At 46.8% G+C, this 22,468-nt stretch overlaps 2 protein-coding genes across 7 annotated transcripts in view; both read right to left on the bottom strand.

Moving 5' to 3' along the window:
- The window catches only part of CKAP5 (cytoskeleton associated protein 5), a 113,019-nt gene extending 101,682 nt beyond the window's left edge, over nt 1–11,337 (bottom strand). For both annotated transcript variants that reach the window (XM_089327065.1, XM_008270443.5), the window contains exon 1: nt 11,151–11,337. The gene's annotated coding sequence lies outside the window, so the exon portion shown is untranslated. The remainder of the gene's footprint in view (nt 1–11,150) is intronic.
- A 7,489-nt stretch (nt 11,338–18,826) lies between these two features.
- The window catches only part of LRP4 (LDL receptor related protein 4), a 54,790-nt gene continuing 51,148 nt past the window's right edge, over nt 18,827–22,468 (bottom strand). For all 5 annotated transcript variants that reach the window (XM_089327053.1, XM_089327057.1, XM_070071003.2 and 2 more), the window contains one exon: nt 18,827–21,357. Coding sequence is in view for 2 of the 5 variants with exons in the window: in XM_070071003.2 (XP_069927104.1) it covers nt 21,025–21,357 (333 nt within the window). In the remaining 3 variants the exon portion in view is untranslated. The remainder of the gene's footprint in view (nt 21,358–22,468) is intronic.

The raw sequence follows: 22,468 nt of genomic DNA, 5'->3' as shown, positions 1-22,468 counted from the left end.
CTTCTTCCAGGTCTCCCATGTGGGTGCAGGGGCCCAAGGACTTGGGCCATCTTCCTCTGCCTTCTCAGGTTCATCAGCAGGGAGCTGGATCAGAAGTGGAGCAGCCTGTATAGGATGCCAGCATTGTAGGCAGTGGCTTTACTCACTATACCACAATGACAGCCTGATTTGATTTTTTTTTTTAAGCAAGCAGCCTCTATGTCTTACACATAAATGTTTTTAAAAGAGATGGAGAAAGAAATATCTTTCATCACCTGAATCACTCCCCAAATGGCTTCAACAGCTAGGACTGAACTCAACAGCCAAAACCAGGAGCCTGAAACTCCATCCAGTGGCAGGGGTCCAAATACTTTAGCCACTTTCTCCTGGTTTCCCAGGCACATTAGTAGGGGGCTGGATTGGAAGCAGAGCAGCCAGGACTCAAACCAGTGCTCATATGGGATACCAACATAGCAGGTGCCGGCTTAACCTGCTGTGCCACAATGCAGGCCCCTTAAAAATTTTAAAACTTTAAATTCCTGCCTGGATGGAGCCGGCACCATGGTGTAGATGGTAAAGCCACTGCCTGAGGCACCAGTATCCCATAGGGACACTGATTCAAGTCCCGGCTACTCCATTCTTGATCCAGCTCCCTGCTAATAGCCCGGGAAAGCAGCAGAGGATGGCCCAGGTGTTTGGGCCCCTGCACTCATGTGGGAGACCAGTAAGAAGTTCTTAGCTCCTGGCTTCAGATTGGCCCAATTCCGGCTACTGTGGCCATTTGGGAAGCGGACCAGAGAATAGAAGATATCTCTCTCGATATCTCTCTTTCTTTCTAACTCTGCCCTTCAAATAAATAAATATTAAAAAAAAAAAAATTCCAGCTTGGAGTCTTGAAGCTGGATCTGCCCATACTCTTCCCATAAACTATACTTCACTTTTCCCTATTAACATTTTTTCGAGCAGCATTATCTCCTTTAAAAGAAAGAACAAATTCATAGTCAGTACCCAGAATATAGCACAGTGCTTTATTATATATATATATTTTTAATTTGAGAGGTAGAGTTACAGAGAGAGAGAGAGAGAAACAGAGAGAAAGCCTTCCATCCACTGGTTCATTCTCCAAATGGGTCACAATGGTCGGAGAAGGGCTAGTCCAAAGCCAGGGGCTTCTTTTGGGTCTCTCATGCAAGTGCAAGGGCCCAAGCACTTAGGCCATCTTCTACTGCTTTTCCAGACCATAGCAGAGAGCTGGATGGAAGAGGAGCAGCTGGGACACATCCATATGTGCCACTGTGCCAACCCCAGTGCTTTGTATTCTAATACAAGCCTAAACAGGGGCTGACAAAAACCAGACCATACAAATCCAAATGCATATTTCAGTTTTCTGGTTCAAAAAAGGCCTAGGCCAGGTTAGAGTTCTTAGGATCAAGTAAGGTGAGTGTTTTCAGGCTGGAAAACAAATGCCTTCTTTGGGTGTACAAGCAATCTATTCCTTTTTCTGCTACAGAAAGCAGATTATTAGCTAAACAAGTAAGATGCCATTTGGTAATACTCAAGAAAACGGTTGACATTCTGTTTGGAGGAACCACTCACATCAAACACTGTTCAAAAATGGGGAAAGTGTTGTGGTGCAATAGGTTAAGCAATTAATTGGGGTGCCTGCATCCTATATCAGAGTGCCTGGGTTCAAGCCCTGCCTCCTCTTTTGATCCAGCTTCCAGCTAATGCACACCCTGGGAGGCAACAGAGGCTCAAGTAGTTGGGTCCCCTGCCACCCACATGGGAGACCAGATAGACTCCCTGGCTCCTAGCTTCAGTCAGTTCTTGGTTGTTGCAGGCATTTGGGGAGTGAACCAGAGAATGGCATATCTCTCTCCACCTCTGTTGTTCTTTCAGATAAAAAACAGAAGGCAATCCTCTAAAGCACAGAAGTATTTTTACTTGGTACTCACAGATTTCTTTTTTAAAACTATCTATTTATTTATTTAAAGATTTATTTATTTACTTGAAGGCAGAGTTACAGAGATGGGAGCTAGAAAAGAGAGAGGTCTTCTATCCAATGGTTCACTTCCCAAATGGTCACAATAGACCAGGCTGGGCCAAGCCAAAGCCAGGAGCTAGGGGCCAGGAGCCCCTTCTGGGCCTCCCACATGGGCACAGAGGCCCAAGCACTTGGACTATCCTCTGCTGCTTTCCCAGGAACATTAGCAGAGAGTGAACCAGAAGTGGGGCAGCCAGGGCTCAAGTCAGCACCCATATAGGATGTGGGTGCCATAGGCTGCAGTTTTGCCTACTACACCATATAGCCAGTTCCCCAAAAATATTTTTAAAAGATTTATTTGAAAGTCAGAGTTACAAAGATAGAGGGAGAAACAAAGAAAGAGCTTCCAATCACTGGTTTACTCTCTGTGTGGCCATGATGGCCAGAGCTGAGCCAGGCCAAAGCCAGGAGCCAGGGGCTTCTTCCTGGTCTCTCATGTGCATGCAGCGGCCCAAATACTAGGGCCATCTTTCATTACTTTTCCCAGACCATTAGCAAGGAGCAGCATTGAAAGTGGAACAGCAGCTGTACCCACTTCTCCATGGTGCCAGCCCCATCTAAGCCAGAATATAAAGTTTTAAAATTTTTAAGGAGCCAATATTGTGGCGCAGCAAGTTAAGCCACCACCTGCACGCATATGGGATGCTGGCACAGTGCCAGTCCCCTCAGAAATTTCTGATACAGGATTTGGTCTTTCCTCTCAAATGAAGCACACAAGCTGGTTTTAGATTAGAAGGTTTTCCAGAGATTCTTTTAAAAAAGGAATGTATCACATAAAAAAAGAGTCAAAAGTATACTATGGAATTATAATACTAATTAAATTCCTGTATAAAAATATATAACATGGAAACTTGACGCAATGACAGAAATAAGTGCTATAGAGGCTGGCACTGTGGCGCAATGGGTTAAGCTTCTGCCTGCAATGCTGCTAACCCATATGGGCACTGGTTTGAGCCTCCACTGCTCCACTTCTGATCCAGCTTCTTGTTAATGTGACTGGGAAAGCAGTGGAGGATAACCCAAGTCCCTAGGCCCCTATACCCACGTGGGAGACCTGGAAGAAGTTCCTCGCTCCCAGCTTTGGCTTTGCCCAGTCCTGGCCACTGCAGCCATTTGGGGAGTAAATCAGTGGATGGGAGATCTCTCTCTGTTTCTCCTTTTTTTTCTGTAACTCTGCTTTTCAAATAAATAAATATTTAAAGAAAGAAATAAGTGCTGCAAATAAAAAAAATTGCAGCAAAACTGATGAGGAAATGAATTGTTCTAGACAACCAAGTATGCCAGATCAGAGGTCTATCTCTGAAACATCAATTGTTTTAGGTAACTTTTTTTTTCATATAAATCTAAGAAAATATAGAATCCTCAAAGTCTTATTGAGCAAAGCATATGAAGAGTCATTTAAACTTCTCAGGATAATCCATCAGAACAATCAAACGCAGCAACATCTTCAAGACCTACTGCCACAAACGACGCACTCCTTGTGGGGAAACTAAATGGTGCCAATGTGACTTTTTTTGAGTTATAAAGCTTCATATTTTGCAGCTTCGCTTTCTTCATCTTTGTGATCAAGCTAAAAAAAAAAAAATTTTATTTTGACAGGCGGAGTTAGACAGTGAGAGAGAGAGACAGAAGAGAGAAAGGTCTTCCTTCCGTTGGTTCATCCCCCAAATGGACGCCACGGTCAACACACTGCACCAATCCGAAGCCAGGAGCCAGGTGCTTCTCCTGGTCTCCCATGGGGTGCAGGGCCCAAGCACTTGGGCCATCCTCCGGGCTGTGGTGTAGCTGGTAAAGCTACCGCCTGCAGTGCTGGCATCCTATATGGGTGCCGGTTTGAGTCCTGGCTGCTCCTCTTCTGAGCCAGCTCTCTGCTGTGGCCTGGAAAAGCAGTAGAAAATGGCCCTAGTCCTTGGGCCCCTGCACCCACGTGAGAGACCCAGAAGAAGCTCCAGGCTCCTGGCTTCGGATTGGCACGGCTCTGGCTGTTGCAGCCATCTGGGGAGTGAAGATGGAAGACCTCTCTCTCTGTCTCTACCTCTCTCTGTAACTCTGTCTTTCAAATAAATAAAATAAATCTTCAAAAAGAAAAAAGAATAAGAAGATGACCCAAGTTCTTGGGCCCCTGCACCCTCATGGGAGACCCAGAAGTAGCTCCTGGCTTCGGACTAACGCAGCTCCTGCTGTTGCAGCCATATGAGGAATGACCAGAGGATGGAAGACCTCCCTCCCTCCCTCTCTCTCTCTCTCTACATCTGCCTCTCTCTAACCCTGCCTTTCAAATAAATTTTTTAAAAAGAGAAAGAGGGTACTACATCATAGTAACCAGAAGTGTTAGCTTGGCCGGCGCCGCAGCTCAATAGGCTAATCCTCTGCCTGCGGCGCCGGCACACCGGGTTCTAGTCCCGGTAGGGGCAACGGATTCTGTCCCGGTTGCCCCTCTTCCAGACCAGCTCTCTGCTGTGGCCCGGGAGTGCAGTGGAGGATGGCCCAAGTGCTTGGGTCCTGTACCCCATGGGAGATCGGGAGAAGCATCTGGCTCCTGCCTTTGGATCAGAGCGGTGCGCCGGCCGCAGCGCACCAGCCGTGGCGGCCATTGGAGGGTGAACCAACGGCAAAGGAAGACCTTTCTGTCTCACTGTCTACTCTGTCAAAAAAAAAAAAAAAAAAAAAAGTGAACAGAATCTGCTTGACGGAAGTCAGTAAAATTGTGACTGTCTACTTGGGCTGCTGAAAAAAGACTCTTTTGGCTTATCTCCTGGCAGTAGTTGACTTTCAGATAAGTAAAATGCAGAAAAAAATCCACATTAAACAAATGAATTTGATCTCAAGCAATGCTTGAAATGACCCAGCTTTTTTTCTCATCTTTATAATAAGGGTCTAAAATTTTAATAGTATGTCACTCCTTTTCTGTCATTTTGCTTTTCAAATAAATAAGTAAAAAGAAAAAAGTGTTATAAAGGGGAAAATAGATCTCAGTGAAAAGCAAATTACAAAGAGGGCATTTGTTTATGATCTAAACTTCCTCTGAAAGTCTCAGCCCCTGTCTTACTCTGTCTCTTAGCCTCTCAAGTAAGGTTTAAAAAAAATTTTTTTTTTTAATTAATAAGAGGGTACACGTTTGGTGTGGTGGTTAAAATGTTACTTGAAGCACTTGAATTCCATATTTAAGTGTCTGGTTCAAGTCATGGTTCCTCCCCTTCTGATCCAGCTTCTTGCTAATGCACACTGTGGAAGGCAGCAGATGATGGCCCAAATACTTGGGTCCCTGTCACCTACTGGGAAACCTGGATTGAGTTCTGGACCCCTGGCTTCAGCCTGTCCCAGCACTGGCTGTTGCAGGGATTTGGGGAGTGAACCAGCTGAGGGAAGATCTTTCTGTGTGTTCTGTTTCTTTCTTTCTTTTTTTTTTTTTTTTTTTTTTGTCTCTCTCTCTTTAAATACAAATAAAAATTTTTAAATTAATAAAATAGAATTGGATTATAATCCAAAGTACAAAGCAAACACACAGAGGCTGGCGTGGTGGTACAGTGGATTAAGCCACCACCTGCAGTGCTGCCATCCCATATGGATGCCAGTTTGAGTCCCGGCTGCTCCACTTCCGATCTCGTTCCTTGCTAACACGCCTGGGGAAGTTGCAGAAGTGCTTGGACCCCTGCACCCATGTGCAAGACCCTGGATGAAGCTCCTGGCTCCTGGCTTCAGTCTGACCCAGCTCTGGCCATTATGGCCAGTTAGGGAATGAACCAACACATGGGAGATGGAAAACTTTCTCTGCCTCTGTGGTAATGCCACCTTTTTTTTTTTCTTTAAGATTTATTTTATTTTATTTGAAAGTCAGGACTCACACATTTTCTTTCTTTCTTTTTTTTTTTTTTTTTTTTTTTACAGGCAGAGTGGACAGTGAGAGAGACAGCGAGAAAGGTCTTCCTTTGCCGTTGGTTCACCCTCCAATGGCCGCCGAGGCCGGCGCGCTGTGGCCGGCACACCACGCTGATCCGATGGCAGGAGCCAGGTACTTATCCTGGTCTCCCATTCGCCCATGGGGTGCAGGGCCCAAGTGCTTGGGCCATCCTCCACTGCACTCCCTGGCCACAACAGAGAGCTGGCCTGGAAGAGGGGCAACCGGGACAGAATCCGGTGCTCGGACCAGGACTAGAACCCGGTGTGCCGGCGCCGCAAGGCGGAGGATTAGCCTAGCGAGCCGTGGCGCTGGCCAGGACTCACACATTTTCTACCCTCCTCCCTGCCCCAGGTATATTAAAGGGATAAAGGATTCAACTCAGCGCATTCCCCAATGACACAGGAGAACAATTTGTGCTACAAAATAAAGAAGCACTGGACTATAACCCAGACTATAATGTAAATATTGAATCCACAATGATATGAATACTTGACTAAACTAATAAATGGAGGAGAAACCAATCTCTCATGTACACAGATACACCACTCTAAAAAGATTCCCTTCTCCTTAAATGCAGACTGCTCATAGTGACTTCCATTCAAAGAGTACACTAGGCTGGCGCCGCGGCTCACTAGGCTAATCCTCCACCTAGCAGCGCCGGCACACCGGGTTCTAGTCCTGGTCGGGGCACCGGATTCTGTCCCGGTTGCCCCTCTTCCAGGCCAGCCCTCTGCTGTGGCCAGGGAGTGCAGTGGAGGATGGCCCAAGTACTTGGGCCCTGCACCCCATGGGAGACCAGGATAAGTACCTGGCTCCTGCCATCGGATCAGCGCGGTGCACCGGCCGCAGCGCGCCAGCCTCGGCGGCCATTGGAGGGTGAACCAACGGCAAAGGAAGACCTTTCTCTCTGTCTCTCTCTCACTGTCCACTCTGCCTGTCAAAAAAAAAAAAAAAAGAGTACACTAAGGGTACACTAAGGGAAGGGAAAAAAGTAACTTCACAGTGCAGAAAGCCCACAAACACTAGGAGGTATGTAATTAAGGTCAATATTAACTGGTATAATCATGGTGATAGTATGTACGCTTGAAATAATGATGAAAATGGCAATCTATTTCTACAGCCTTCCTAACAAAAACCATAACCCCAGTCTATCATGAAAAAAGTCAGACAAATTCCAACAGAAGGACATCTTGCAATGTACTTGACCTCAAAACTTCTCTAGGGGCCAGCGTTGTGGCACAACAGGTTGAGCCGTCGCCTGCATCCCTTATGAGCAGCCAACATGAGCCCCAGTTTGAGTCCAGGCTGCTCTGCTTCCAATCCAGCTAGGAAAGCATCAGAGGACAGCCTGAGGGCTTGGACCCCTGCCACCTATGTGGGAGACCCGGATGGACTGCCAGGCTCCTGGCTTCTGCTTGGCCTGGCCCTGGCTGCAGCAGACATTCCAGCAGGATGGAAGATCTCTGTCTTTCCCTCTCGCTAATTCTGCCTTTAAATGAATAAATCTTAAAAAAAAAAAAAAAAAACTTCTCTACATTTGAAGATTTTTTTAAAAACTGAGAAATAAAAGTAGGAGGAGAGACAGATCTACCTTCCTACCCAGGTGATACAAACATAAATCTGTAACTTTTGTAATTATTTTAATTGAAGACTTCTCAAAGTAGTCTGTTGAAATACTACTCACATACAAAGATCCAGAAAGACAGTCAAATGGCTGGCTTTATACTGATTTTATCACTTTATCTTACAGAGAAGACTATGCCAGTTTCGGCCAATTTTGTTCAACAACTATTGTTGTTTTGATTTTTTTTTGTGCCACCTACTTTGTTCCAAAGGTCTTTTTGAGATACCTCACAGGAAGAAAAAAAATGCTCTTCTATCATCTCTGTGAGGAAATCAGAAAATAAAGAGCAAACAATAATAAACAACCAAAATATAACAATAAATACTACGCAGTAACTAAAGGAAAGTGAAGTAAAAGTGACTAACAGAGCTACTCTAACTGGGAGCTTAGAAAAAGATGACATTTGAATTGAGACCTGAAAGGAGCCCATCAGACAGGCCTAAAGTAGGGGTAGTACAGGATGGGAAGTTTCAGAGAACAGCAAGTGCCAAGGAAACAAGGAGCAAGTTTATTGTGCTGGAGGTGTAGGAAGCAGACAGGGTAACTGCCCCGAGGAATGAACTAATATACTCTGAACTCCAGAGGTAATGAGACTCATTTAAAAACCTTAAACCTCTCCAACACTGGAAGAATTCAGCATCACAATCAGATTAAGATCTCAATTTTGGGCAGGCAGGCTAATCATCTGCCTTGCGGCACCGGCACACGGGGTTCTAGTCCCGGTCGGAGTACCAGATTCTGTCCCGGTTGCCCCTCTTCCAGGCCAGCTCTCTGCTGTGGCCCGGGAGTGCAGTGGAGGATGACCCAGGTCCTTGGGCCAATGCACCCGCATGGGAGACCAGGAGAAGCACCTGGCTCCTGGCCTCAGGTCAGCGCAGTGCGCCGGCCGCAGCGCGCCGGCCTCGGCGGCCATTGGAGGGTGAAGCAACGGCAAAAGGAAGACCTTTCTCTCTGTCTCTCTCTCTCACTGTCCACTCTGCCTGTCAAAAAAAAAAAAAAATCTCAATTTTATGCTTGTCCTTAACCCCTCCCCCACTATTACAACTGTCTATCTCCCATATGGTAAACATTGTATTTTGAACCATCCCATCTTCCCTCTGAACACGATTGTCATTCATATTTCATCAAATCTATGGTAGAACTATTAAAAAAAAAAGGTGTGTGGGAGGTAATTCTATCCTGAGATTACAACTGATTTCTTAACGTATTCCATTATTTCATATAGCCCATCATATTCAAAGGTTAAAAGCAAAGGTCCTGGAGACAGAGTAACTTGAGTTCAAATTCAGGTTCTGTCACTTATATGACTGAGCAATTTGCATAACCTTTCTAAGTCTCAATTTCCTCATCTATAAAACACTGTGAAGGGCCAGCGCCACGGCTCACTAGGCTAATCCTCCGCCTTGCGGCACCAGCACACCGGGTTCTAGTCCCGGTCGGGGCACTGGATTCTGTCCCGGTTGCCCCTCTTCCAGGCCAGCTCTCTGCTGTGGCCCGGGAGTGCAGTGGAGGATGGCCCAAGTGCTTGGGCCCTGCACCCCATGGGAGACCAGGAGAAGTACCTGGCTTCTGCCTTTGGATCAGCGCGGTGCGCCGGCCACAGCGCACCAGCCGCGGTGGCCATTGGAGGGTGAACCAACGGCAAAGGAAGACCCTTCTCTCTGTCTCTCTCTCTCACTGTCCACTTTGCCTATCAAAAAAAACACAAAAAACAAAAAAAAAAAAACCACCACTGTGAGGATTAAAAATGATAAAAATGATAAAATGTGGCATCTAGTGAGTATTCAATAAATGTCAGCAAACATATTTGAACACTTATTTTGTTGAAGGACCAGAGCTGGGCCAGAGGGATTATAAAAACAACAATTTGCTTCAGTAAACTGTTTGAGAGATAAAAGTGTCAAACTACCTTAGGTCAGGAGTTTGTCTTTTTCTGGTTCAGCAGTGTATTCTCTGAATGTAAAACAATGCTTAACACATAATACAGTAAGTAAGTTTACTTATTGTTTGCAGTAAACAGTAAGTTTAATACAGTAAGCATCAACCTGAATATCTGAGATCCATTAATTCAAAGCTCAAGAAAAATCTAGCTTTACTTCATTATAAAGTTTTCATTCTCCATCAAGATTTTTAACACTATCCTAAGACACTGTTAAAGATGTTTATTATTTTTAACTGCTTCCAAAAACTTAGAACAATGTTCATAATATTAAGGTACTCCAATTTATTGCAATTAAAACTCTGCTGTTAAAATTGAACTTGTCAAAAGCTGTATCTATCTGTGATGGAATTAGCACACACTACCATTCATAATTCAAAGCTGATGAGCACAACTCAGGGAGTAAAGTATAAGGCATACTGCTACGAAACATCGTTGCTTGCCATTGCCTTCGTGAAGTCTTTAAAAATCCATGTAAACCTTTTTCTCAAGTTTACCAAGGATTAATTTACACTGACAAAATAAATTTATTTCATTTCACCTTCATATCAAAAAAATTTAAAACATCACTATAATTTTTAAGATTAAGTTCATTTCAGTCACTTAAAAAAAAAAGTCCAAATCTTTTACGACTTCTTAAAGTTTCAAAAGATTGTTAGCTTAATTTGTTGGCTCTCCAGGTCAAAGAAGGACTTTTCACGGTGACGAAAATGGAGAAAGGAGGAGCTCACCTTACTAAAAATGAGTTTTCAATTACTATAATTACGCATAATATAAGACAGGCAGCATTTCTGGGCCAAGATTTGATGCCTTGGCTCCCACGAGAATTAAATCAGAGCCATGCACAAATGTGGGGCAAGTTCTGCAAAAAAAGAAAAAAAAAAACCACTTCACCCGCTATGGACTGTGAATGAAAAACTCATTGTTGAGATGCATCACCACGAACCCATTTTCTGACACACAGCCACACAGCAGCCAGTCTGGCAACACCGCTTCCAACATTTCCTACCCAACAACCCAAAGGGGACGCATGGAAATCCTGGCCCGACAATGACCACGGTTGTAGATGGATACAAGCTATCTGCACGGCCGGCTGAGTGCCGAGAGCGAAAAAGAAAGAAATCTAGTTTGCCGAGCCCCCGCCTTCAAGCAGCAGGGCGGCCTGCCTCACCTACCGGTCCCCAAAACCTTCCGAGCTCAAAGACACCCGCACTCGACCGACATCTTCCGAGACAGAAAGCCAGGCGGAGCGGTGATGGGCTGGAATCGCCTACACCGCAGCACGCCGGTAGGCACACAGGTGTGCAGGCAAGGCCCCTGGCACCGCTGGTCCCCGCCAGGCTCCGAGGCCGCCAGGCCCCTCACGGCCGCCGGCAGCCCCCACGGGGTCCTAGCCACTCATTCATTCATTCGTGTGACAATTACGAGAGCGGCGTTCTACAGGGCCCCCGCCCCAGCACACCTCAGCCGCCAGGCGCGGCCCTGCGCCGCCCGCGAACCCGGGACACGGTCGCCCGCGCCCAGCCGCGGCGCTCTGCGAGCACCCGGAACCCTGCCCCGGCCCTCGCTGCCACGCGCGAGCGCCCACGCCCCTCACCCCCACCCCGCCCCGCCATCCGCGGGGTCTCCTGGCCTCCGCCCCGCTTCGCCGCCTCACACCTACCGGGTTCGTGAGGCAGTGGAGGCGCGCGTCCAGAAGCCCCCAGCGAAGGAGTCAGAAACCCCACTTCGCGCGCGCGCGACGCCCGAATGCCGGGGCCTAAGCGAGCGGGTCAGACCCACGGCCCCCTCACTTCCGCCGGGTCAAAACCGAGCGGCCTGCTCTAAGCCGTTTGAAAACGCTTGGCCGCGCACACCCCGCAGTGTCCTGGCCGTTTATTGGTCCGCGGTGGGCCGCCCATCGCTCTCTTATTGGTCCATTTGAAAGAACTGTGGGCACGCGCCACCCGCAGCCTTAAGGGGGCCGCGCGCAGCCGGTTGTCCCTGAGGACCCTGCACCGGGGGGCTCCTGTTGGGATCTGGTAGCTCCCGCGAAAGCTGCGGTCGACCCCGGGAAGAGGAGCGGGAAGCGTGTATGCAGCTGTGCGTCCCCGGCCATCAGTCTGTTTGCTTTGTCTAACTGCAGATGTGTAAGCTGCTGTCAACGCCTGACAGTATCTTGAGCCCTTTCATTCACCCACATACTGATTGTGAGGGAAGCCAGAGGGCTGCTGGGATGCGAATGGAGAAGCCAGCACTCCGCATTCCAGCCGCGAGCCTGCTCGGAACACATCCCTCCCCTCAGTGCGTCTTCTGCAGTTTGGTTTCCTCATCTGTGCAACGGAATAACGCAGGTTCCTTTACCAGCGGAATGTGAGGATTTTCCGTAACACATTACATGTCTGGGAAAGGCTCTTAGGAACTGTAATTGGTTTCTGCAAATGCTTCATACTACTTTTATTTAAATGACAGGCTTATGACCCTCAAATTCTGGTTTAGCCCTTCCTGGTCTCCCATGCGGGTGCAGGGCCCAAGCACCTGGGCCATCCTCCACTGCACTCCCGGGCCACAGCAGAGAGCTGGCCTGGAAGAGGGGCAACCGGGACAGAATCCGGCGCCCCGACCAGGACTAGAACCCGGTGTGCCCGCGGCTCTGCAGGCGGAGGATTAGCCTAGTGAGCCCCGGCGCCGGCCCTCCTTGGACTTTTCTATGAATAAAATCAGGTCCTTATTTTCAAGGAATTTATGATCGGTAGTGGTCAGAGGAATAAAACATATAGACCAGTCACTATATGAAATGGGAACTATACGAATGGAAAGCTACAGATGAATAGTGAAGAGAAAACTGATAGGGGACAACCTGGGAGGGGGGGATTTTTAATGTGGAATTTAAAGGACAAGTAGATTACCCATAAAGGACAAGTAGATTACCCAAAGACTAAAAGATGGACGTAAATAAAATTTTTTTGAAGATTTACTTACTTATTTGAAAGTCAGAGTTACACAGAGGAGAGGCAGAGAGGGAGACAGAGGTCTTCTATCTGCTGGTTCACTCCCCAATTGGCCGCAAGGGCCAGAGCTGCGCCAATCAGGAGCCAGGAGCCAGGAGCTTCTTCCAGGTCTCCCACACAGATGCAGGGGCCCAAGGACTTGGGCCATCTTCTACTGCTTTCCCAGGCCATAGCAGAGAACTGGATTGGAAGTGGAGCAGCTGGGTCTTGCACCAGCGTCCATATGAGATGCTGGCGCTTCAGGCCAGGACGTTAACCTGCTGCGCCACACGCCGGCCCCAGTAAAATTATTTTTTAATCTATCAAGTTGGTAAAGATGAAAAAGATAGTCAAAATTTGGAGGAAAAAATGCCATCCTCGTTGCTAAGAATATAATTGGTGTAAACTTTTAGGACAGTTTGACAGTTCCTAGAATGTCAACATACGTAATCTCTGGCCCAGTGATGCCACTATTAGGAATTTATCCTACAGATATATAGAGTTACACAAAGAAAAATATACAAGGATGTTTACTGCAGCATCGCTTAAGACAGCAAATAAAACCAAGGAAATTACATGTCCATCAATAGGGAACCTTTTTTTTTCCATTTTTTATTTGAAGGGCAGAGAAATAGGGATCTACTACCCACTGGTTCACTCTCTATATACCCACAACAGCTGGGGCTGTGCCATGTGGAAGCCAGGAGACCAGAACTCAATCTTGATTGTGGGCGGCAGGGATTCAAGTACTTGAGCCATCATTTGCTGCCTCCCAGGGTGTGCATTAGCAGGAAGCTGGAATAGGAAGTGGAGCTGAGACTGAAACTCAGGCACTCAGATGTGGAATGCTGGTGTTCCAAGCATTTATGCCATTAACATTTTTCCCCCATTGGAGCAGGGAGAATGTCTTATAGTAGAAAAATACCAGCAAGGACACAGAGACAAGAAAGTACATTGTGTGGGGGGCCAGTGCCGTGGCTCACTTGGTTAATCCTCCACCTGCGGCGCCGGCATCCCATATGGGTACCAGGTTCTAGTGCCGGTTGCTCCTCTTCCAGTCCAGCTCTCTGCTGTGGCCCGGGAGGGCAGCGGAGGATGGCCCAAGTGGTTGGGCCCCTGCACCCGCATGGGAGACCAGGAAGAAGCACCTGGCTCCTCCCTTCGGATCGGCGTAGCTCCGGCCGTAGCGGCCATTTGGGGGAAGACCTTTCTCTCTGTCTCTTTCTCTCACTGTCTAACTCTGTCAAATAAATAAAAATAAAAAAAGAAAGTACATTGTGTGTAAGGGATTGAACATGTGCCTTTGATTTTAGGACAGGGTTCATTTTGGGAAATAGAACACAAGATTAACAGAGAAGGTTAGGAGCAATTCTTAGAAAGTCTCTCTCTTTTTTTAAAATATTGATTTATTTATTTGAAAAACAGAGTTAAGAGTGGGAGAGTCAGAGACAGAGAAGTCTTCCATCTGCTGGTTCACTCCCCAGATGGCCACTATGGCCAGGGCTGGACTGGGCCAGACTGAAGTCAGGAGTCTGGAGCTTCTTCCAGGTCTCCCATATAGGTTCAGGGGCCCAAGTACCATCTTCTGCTGCTTTCCCAGGTGCATTAGCAGGGAGCTGGATCAGAAGTGGGGCAGCCAGGACTTGAATGGGAGCCCATATGGGATGCCAGCACTGTGGGTAGGGGCTTAACCCACTTGAGGCCACAGCCCCGGCCCCTCTTGGAGTCTTGAATACCAGGGCAAGGAATTGGTAATCTATAAGTAGATAATGGGGAGCTATCAAATATTTCTGAGCCAGAGAGTAAGAAAATCAGAATTGCACTTTAGGAAAATCAATAAGCTTGGTTGTCGAACATGGGTTAGATTGGGAGACCAGTTTGGGGTCTGATATGAAGGAACTGCAATGGAAAGAATGAGAAGAGATTCCAGAAAGAGAGATGGATCCAAGAGAGACAGAAAGATTTGGCAACCAACTATGTTACATGTGGCAGCAAGGGTGGGTCCCCTTCAGGGAGATGAAGCAAAGATTTGAGACTAGGGACTCAGAGAGCAGTGATTGCCCAAATGGAAATACAACGTCGGGTGAAGTTTGCCTTAAGGGGAAGGTGAGCTTATTTTTGGACATGTTTACTCTAGGTACCAATGAAACACTCGAGTGGAATCATCTAAGTAGGCCTTGATACTAAAGGATGGAGGCTGGGAAAATAGATTTAGACTCCAGTGATGTAGGTATGGAAGTCAGTGCCCTAGAATGGCTGAGTCCACAGAGGCTCCCTTTCTGGGCAGGGGCTGAAGTGATAGGCGATGGGGACAGGTATGAAGGGAAAGGACAGGCATCAGTCAAAGCAAAATACTCACAGTAACCTTTGAGAAATGGGTGGGGGGTGTACAGCAATAGTCTTCTGTTATCTGTCAATGACAGCTTAAAATTACTGGAAATAAAGTAATGAAAATTATATTTAAGGAAAAGGTGATAGTAACCTGGAATTCGCTCAATAAAGGATCTGTACAGGGGAATGGTGGTTAAAATGGCTGTGTCCTATATCAGAGTACTTGGGTTCAATATTTCGCTTGGGCTCCTGACTCCATCTTCTTGCTACTTCAGTCCTAGGGAGCAACAGGGATGGCTCAGGTAACTGGGTTCCTGTCACTCATGGAGGAGACAGAGTTCTTGGTTCCCAGCTGCAGCCTGGTCTAGCCCAAGCCGTTGCTGGCATTTGGGGAGTGAACCAGCTGATGGGAGCTCTCTCTCAAATAAATAATACTTTCAAAATAAAAAAAGGAATGCGTGCAGTGTGGGACCTGGAATAGTTTCAGAACAAGATGGCAAAGCCCCTTTTTGTCTTTAATGATTTAAGTACAGTCCTACTAGAAGGTGGCTATTAGATATCAATTTCCAGCCATTCAACAAATATTTATTAAGCACCTAGCATGTGGAGCAACTGTTTTGAGCACAAAGTAGTCCCCTCCCCTCAAAAGTTCTCTTTCTTCATGGAGCTCACATTATAGTGAGGAAACACAGAAAATCCACATATAAATAAACTCTAAAGCATGCTATTGAGTAATGTGCATAGTGAGAAAAGAGAAAAAGAATAAAACAGGGTAAAAGGGAAGTAGAGTTGTAGGTTGGAAAAGGGAAGTAGAGTTGGAAAAATGATAATTTTTAAAAGGGTGGCCAGAGCAGGTTTCATTTAGATTACATTTGAGCCAAGACTTGAGGAAAGCAAAAAAGTTAGCTAGGAATATATTTAGGGGAAGAGAGGGCCAGGCTGAGAGAACAGCTACACAAAGCCCCAGTGTCAGGAACATGCCCGACAGGTTTGAGGAACAGGGAGGCCAGTGTACCTGGAGCAGAGGAGTAGGCAGAGTGGGACAGTAAGAGATGAAATCTGACAGATAATGAAGGACAGAAGGGCAGATCCTAAGGGACCAATTAGAAACCTGAAACAGTACCTCGCCCATGGTGGGTGCTCAATAAATGTTTGTCATCTTCTGCAACCCAAGACTATCATCGAATAGCACTTTACCTGTGCATTTATTAGCTTTATGTGTGCCTTGCTTATTGCAAGGGCCTCTCAAGGGTTCTTCTCCATAAGGAGTATATTCACAGGACAGTGCTACCCCGTGGACATCAGATATCGAGGTGAACACTGTATTCTTGCAACCAGAAGCAGGGAACAAATGTCAGACATTGTGGCTGCTAACTGTGCTAGGCATTTGTGAGAAGCCTGCTAATATTGGGACAGTACTCCTTCTACTGTAATCACAAGCTGCATTCTGCCTACCAAGGGCCATGGATCCATATTTCCAGCCTAAGATGAGCAGCTTCAATGATTAAGTCCTTGTAACTTTCAGTCCAGGTGCCCCTGCATTATTACCTGGAGAAAGCAGTGGTGCCATTAATACAAATCTCAAATAGTTATAGATTATAATGCCTTACTTAGCCCCCAAGATTACAAGGCCTATCCTAGCTTGCATTCGGTTGCATTTAATAGGTTCTGGTTGAACAAAGGAATAAGTAACCTTTTTCTTTTCTCATTGCCCATTTTTCCACTTGGCATAGCCCCCAAATGCAGGCTGTCCAAGGACGTTGACCACAGAAGCATCAGCCCCACCACGGAGGAAGGTGAATGGGAGAGATAGGGACCCCATTAACTGGCTATCAACATGCTTTTAAGAGCTGAAGAGAAAACCACAGGGAAGGGCAGGATATGTACAAGTTCCTTACTCTGTTTCTCGTAAAATGACATAAGCCAACTGTGCAGCCTGGGACTAACTTAGCCCTTGGGTTTAAACTCAGACCCTTAATTAGGCTGTCGGATCTGTTTTTTTGTTTTGTTTTTCAATAGAGTAGCTTGCTTGCCCACGTGCTCTCTCTCTAATGCTTATTTATTTTCAACTACTTGAAAAGCAGAGAGAAAATGTCTTCCATCTGCTGGTTCATTCTCCAAAATACCCACAACAGCCAAGGCTGGGCCAGGCAGAAGCCAGGAGACTGGAGTTCCATCCAGGTTTCCCAAATGTGTGGCAGGAGCCCAAGCACTTGTGCCAACACCCACTGTCTCCCAGGACACATTAGCAGGAAGCTGGGGCGGACACAGAGTGGCTGGGACTTGAACCATGGATGCAGGTGTCCAAGCAGAGGCCTAACCTGCTGTACCCCTTGATCTGTCTTAACGTCATGTCAAGGAGTCCAAATTTGTGAGTTGGATACTTGACAGGAAATATCTGTTTCCTGTGCTGAGCTCTGCTGGCTTCTGCCAGCTGGTTAATGTGAAAATGATCTGGAGAAAAAATAAATGGGTGAATGAGGGAATGTTTCAAAACAAAGACTGCCTAAAACACTCCAAACACACATATCCTATCAAGTGGATCAGTTGAGTCATCTTTACATATGAAGAAAAGACATAGGCCATTTCTTAAGTCATAAAAGGACTCAATCACATTTTTCATTATGCTCATCAATCAGGGCACCAAAGCTTGCTGGCTACCCTTGAATGTCAGCGCATTACACTTGGAGCTTTAAGCACCTTCCACTCGTGTAGATGTTTCCTCGACGTTGCTAGGCATCATTGCCTTTGTGTTCTTCATGTTTCAGTTTGGTGAAAGCTTCAATTCCTGTTTTTCTGGGGGTGCCAAAGGTCTTTTCTTCTTAGGTTCCAATTTCTTTGTACAATTGAAGGGCAGTGGCTATTTTGAATGCCATTAGTTTGACGGTATGTCTTGTTTGTTAGAATTTGACCCATTTTCTGCCTACTTATGAGTTTCAGGTTTTATATCCAGAGAGCCAGAAAGGGAAATTTCAACCCCTCGTTCATCCCCAAGATGACTTTTTTTCTTGGGTGGGGGTATGCATTTCCCCAAAAGAGAATAGTGGGCATGAGAGGGACGGTTGTCCTCGAGCTGTTCCATTGCTTTTGTCCTAGCACACCGACCCCCTCACCACAGTTGGGCAAATTATACACTGCGGTTGATACTCACATAGTTTATCACTTAAACACAAGATGCTTCAGGTTTTTGGCTTTTGTGTGTGTGGAGGGATAGTAGTGATGTTACCAGACTCCCAGAGCTGTGTCTTTCCTGTTTAGGCATGGGCAGATGGGTGGTGTCCATAGGAGGAGATGAATGAATGGGAACAGACAGTGATGGTTTACAAAAATCAACTATTGAGACTTGGCATCAACTTCTATATCACGTATTGAAACTAGCATGATTCCCTGTTTTCCTTGAGGAATAGCATGTCTATAGCACTGGAGAAGGGATCCCCCCGCCCCCAACTCCCATTCCAGTCTTGAGATGTAGTGGATGAGCTATGAGAGGACAGCTTTTTAAAATAAATGCAATCTTAGTGATCATTTGATCTACTCTCAGAGTAACTATGAAAGCTGACAAAGACCAAACAGAGCTGGTGACAGATTTGGGAGTGGAATCAGCCCTCCTTGTCACCATCTTTCAGCACATTGCTGCAAAGCAAACTCAATTTCTGTGACACGAAAGTCCTCAAAGACTGGAAGATACATGGTATAAGTGCCATGGCATTGCCATCCGGGCTCCAAAGGAGATGACACTTCCCCCAGTGAGGGTACACTGGACCTCAAGCAGACATTGCCAACCAGAGTCGGTCTTCAAGATGAAACCCGTCAACCCTCCTCCAGAGGATATGAGGGTTTTCCAAGTCAATGAACTCTGGTCTCGAGTTGTCCTCTCAGGATGAGCTGAAACTTCCACAGGAACCTCACAGCCTTCATGGCTCTTCAGAGTCCCCACACCCTTGGGGACTCAGAGGTGATAGCTGCAAGCAGGTTTTACACAGCATGGGTCTGCCATTCAGCAGGTGCAGGATTAGTTATGACTCCAAGCCAGGCGAGGTGATTAAGAAAAGCTAAATTTATATTAAATTATCATAAAGTCCTAAAATACTGAACATAGTGGTTAAATAACTCCAGAAAGTCCAATCTCTCCAGTGAGTAACGTTAAAACCATTACACATGAGCGCAGGAGAATCACTTCCATTAGTTTAGGATAGAGAGATTTTGCTTTTTACAGAGTAAATCAGTGCTCAAATAGATATTTCCTCAAATATGTCCTTTCTACATTCTGAACAGCCCAAGTGCAATAAGATCTTTCCCCCTCTCTCATTAAGAAAATGTCACTTTTCTACTTTCTCCTCCGTCCCAATGGCAAATCTGAGGACTCAAAGTGCTCCTTCTTTTACTGCCTCATCAAGTGTGAAATGTCCCCTTTCCCCTTGGAAGTGGCACCTTACCTTTCTCACTTTGTGCGCTGGAGAAATCTTCTTGGCCTAGCCTAGCTCTAAGGGTAGGCCCCAAGCTGGAGCCTTCTACTGAGCAGGGCTCAGGGCTTGGCATCTCTCTCGCCATTTTAGAACTGACTGGCAAACATCGGCTCTTGTCCCTTTTCACTCACATGGTTGGAGTTGATTTCTCAATACCAATAACCACAGGAGATCTTTCAACTTAAGAAACTTCCTTTAGAAGCCCTCCCCTCCATTCTCAGCCCCTGTCACTCTCCTGCTAATTAAAATTAAATCCTGGAGAGAATTAATTCCTGGAAAGAATTCCTGCCCTGGGCTGGAAAAGGTGGTTTCTTCCATGTTTCTTTTTAACCTTTCAACTCCTCGCCTACCCCTTTGCATCTTCATTTAGCCCTTCTCACCACGAGACTTTGGATATTGCTGGTGCCACAAGGCTAGGTCAAAAAAAGCCAACTAACCCCCCCACACCCCCTTTCCCAATATTAGAGAAAAAAAAAAAAAAGCTAGGGAGAACTTTTAGGGCAGAAAAAAAAATCTCAATTTCCCTGACACATGCCTTGGTGTGAATGGACACGAGCCAGGTAATTGCATCTCAGCGTGGGAAGTCGGTCACTTTGCTGAGAAGACAGCTGGAATAGGAGCTTCAGCCCAGAGCCACAGGCTGGCTGTCCACTGACTTAGATCCCTGAGCACTCAATAAGGAACAAAGGAGGTTCAACCTCATGGATACCTCTCTTTACACCCGGGTGTCCCAAGTCTTTAATTGCTCTTCCTGATCATTGATGAAAACCTCTGGTCCTTTTCTGAAAGATCGTTTTGGGGGCTCTTCTGTCAGAACCCCAGAGAATGGGGGAGAGAGTGGCAGAATATTAAAGCTCACGGGGGATGCTGTATGGCTGAGGCAGAGCTTTGCTTAGACATTTAAGACTCAGACCCCAAAGGCCAACATTCGCCCAAGCCACCGCCTCACAGCCTGCTTACTTAGAGGGAAAGACTCAGGAAGGTCCTGGCCAGTGGTGCCTCCAGGAGGGAATTCCTATCAGCCTGTAGCTGTGTATTAGGGGCCCCAGACCTCTGAGGATAGACAACAGCTCCAAGTATTCTCCAACAGTTTCTGCCACACTCACATCTCACCAGTATCTACAGCTGATGAAACACTGACTCCTAGGACAAGAATAGCATCCACTGCCAGCAATGGACAGGACACTGAGGCCCAACTGCCCCCAAAAGCTTTTCCCTGTCACCAATATACTTGAGGCTGTGGGTTTCCCAGATGCCCAGACCGGCTGGGTTGACTCTTCCTTCTTCTCTCAGCCTCTACCTTTCACCCTCCTCTTTACCCATGACCCCGTCCCAGCCCCTGGTGGGCGAGTTCTCCTGGAGAAGCTGTCATGCCAGCTGCGATGGGGGAGGGTGCAGTCTTGCGCCGTCATCTACATCAGTGCTGTGGGGCAGGCAGTGAGGGCACCAAGGGTAGGGGAGGTGGAGCTCTACACTGATGAGGAATCATTACTGAGCCGTTTCAGGGGGCCCAGGACCGAGTACAGCAGTGAGGTTCATGGTAAAATCCAGGTCTATCTCTTGACATGTGCCATCATTTCTTGTGCCCAGGTAGTTATGGACTCAGGTGCCAAACAGCTCCCAGGGAAGACTTGGGAGCAATTATGGGGTGGGAGGAGGAGGAGGAGGAGGATGAGCACATAGGAAGGGGGCCTGCTGTACAAATGAGCACAAGGACCATTAAGTTCATAAAGGAGAAGGAACAGGCAGGCAGGGGAGAGAGCATGGGCATTTAGACCTGGCTCTCTGAGGAGAGCTTGCGTTCATGTTTCCAGCCCGTGTCTGGCAGAGAGCCCCGTCTTTCTGGAGTGGCTGCAGTGTGGACACTGCTACACTCAGACTGCTCCTCCTGCAGCAGCTGCTCTGTTTCCGTGTCATCCAGAGAGCCAGAGCTGGCCTGGATGGACACCGTGTCTGTCTTCATGCACACGTGATCCCGGAGAAGGCCCCCCCGGGAGCTGCGCAGCTGCTTGAGGTCATCCCACTCAGCATCGTCCCCCGACAGGAGACAGATTCCCTCTACGATCTTGATCTTCTCCTTGGTGTAGTTATGGTCAGGCCCTCCCTAGGGTGAGAGTGGGGAGACATGGTCAGTCGGTCGGCTTTCTACAAAGGATCTCATGGTGAACTAAAAAAGGAAGTAGGTGAGGTAAGCATGGGTGTGAAGAGTACAAAGATCCCACAAACAGATGGGGAAACTTGGACAGAATAAATCTCAAATAGGAGGCCTAGCATAAAAGGAGAGGAGCAGCTATGGTGAATACTTTGATTATCATACAGGAAGGGGAGAAAACCATGGCTTCCAGTCCTGCATCAGCTACATATTGGCTATGTCATCTTGGGTTAATTACTTAATGTCTTTAAAACTCAGTCTGCGTATCTGCAGTGTGGGGAGAATCACAGTTTCCACACTTCCCAATCAACTGTGGTCAGGGTTTAACAAGGTGATACGTGGAATGCAATTGTTAGGATACCTGGCATAAAACGCACCAAAATTTGTTAGCTATTGTTACATTGTTATTGCGGCTTATTAATGGGACTTCAAGCTGACATAAATAACCAAAAGCAAATGACGAAAGTAATTAAATGCGCATCTGTTCAGGATTTTAAACTACTATTTGTGCTAGTTCTTAACTATTTTTTCTTTCTAATTCTGTTAAGGTGAGAACTTGGGAACTAAGAAGGGCTCTAGAAACATCTTCTTATTTGGGTTCTAAATGTCAATCTAGTGGGGTTCCATAACCCATAACCTTTTGGGGGAGGTCCTTCTGGCTCTGCTCTCTCGAGCCCTGAGACCGTTCCCAAACAACCTGGGATTGTTCCAAGCACAGCCTTGAGTTTTGCACAGGCCTCCCCTTTATGGGTTCCTCAATGGCAGCTAACATGCTGCCACTCTCAGAGGAAAGCGCATCCTAGCTTGGAATCTGTCCCTGGGCCAGCATTCCTGCCAAGAGCCCTGCAACTGCTGTTCTCTGTTATTAATTCCAATTCAACATTAAGCAGGATACCGTGCTTGGGGCTCTGATGATTACAAAATATAAAACATGATCCCTGCGCTCGGAAAGCAACATCTCCCTTGATCGTGCAGAGAGACGGAGCACACAAGCACACACAGAGATGCCCATTCGTCAAGCACACCCTCCAGGCTGAGATTAGGGTCAGGTAAGATGCAGGCC

The sequence above is a fragment of the Oryctolagus cuniculus genome, chromosome 1 (assembly GCF_051225735.1).
Source record: "Oryctolagus cuniculus isolate XC-2025 breed Fujian yellow rabbit chromosome 1, ASM5122573v1, whole genome shotgun sequence".
Lineage (NCBI taxonomy): Eukaryota > Metazoa > Chordata > Mammalia > Lagomorpha > Leporidae > Oryctolagus > Oryctolagus cuniculus.
This window is presented reverse-complemented; position numbering and strand designations above follow the sequence as displayed.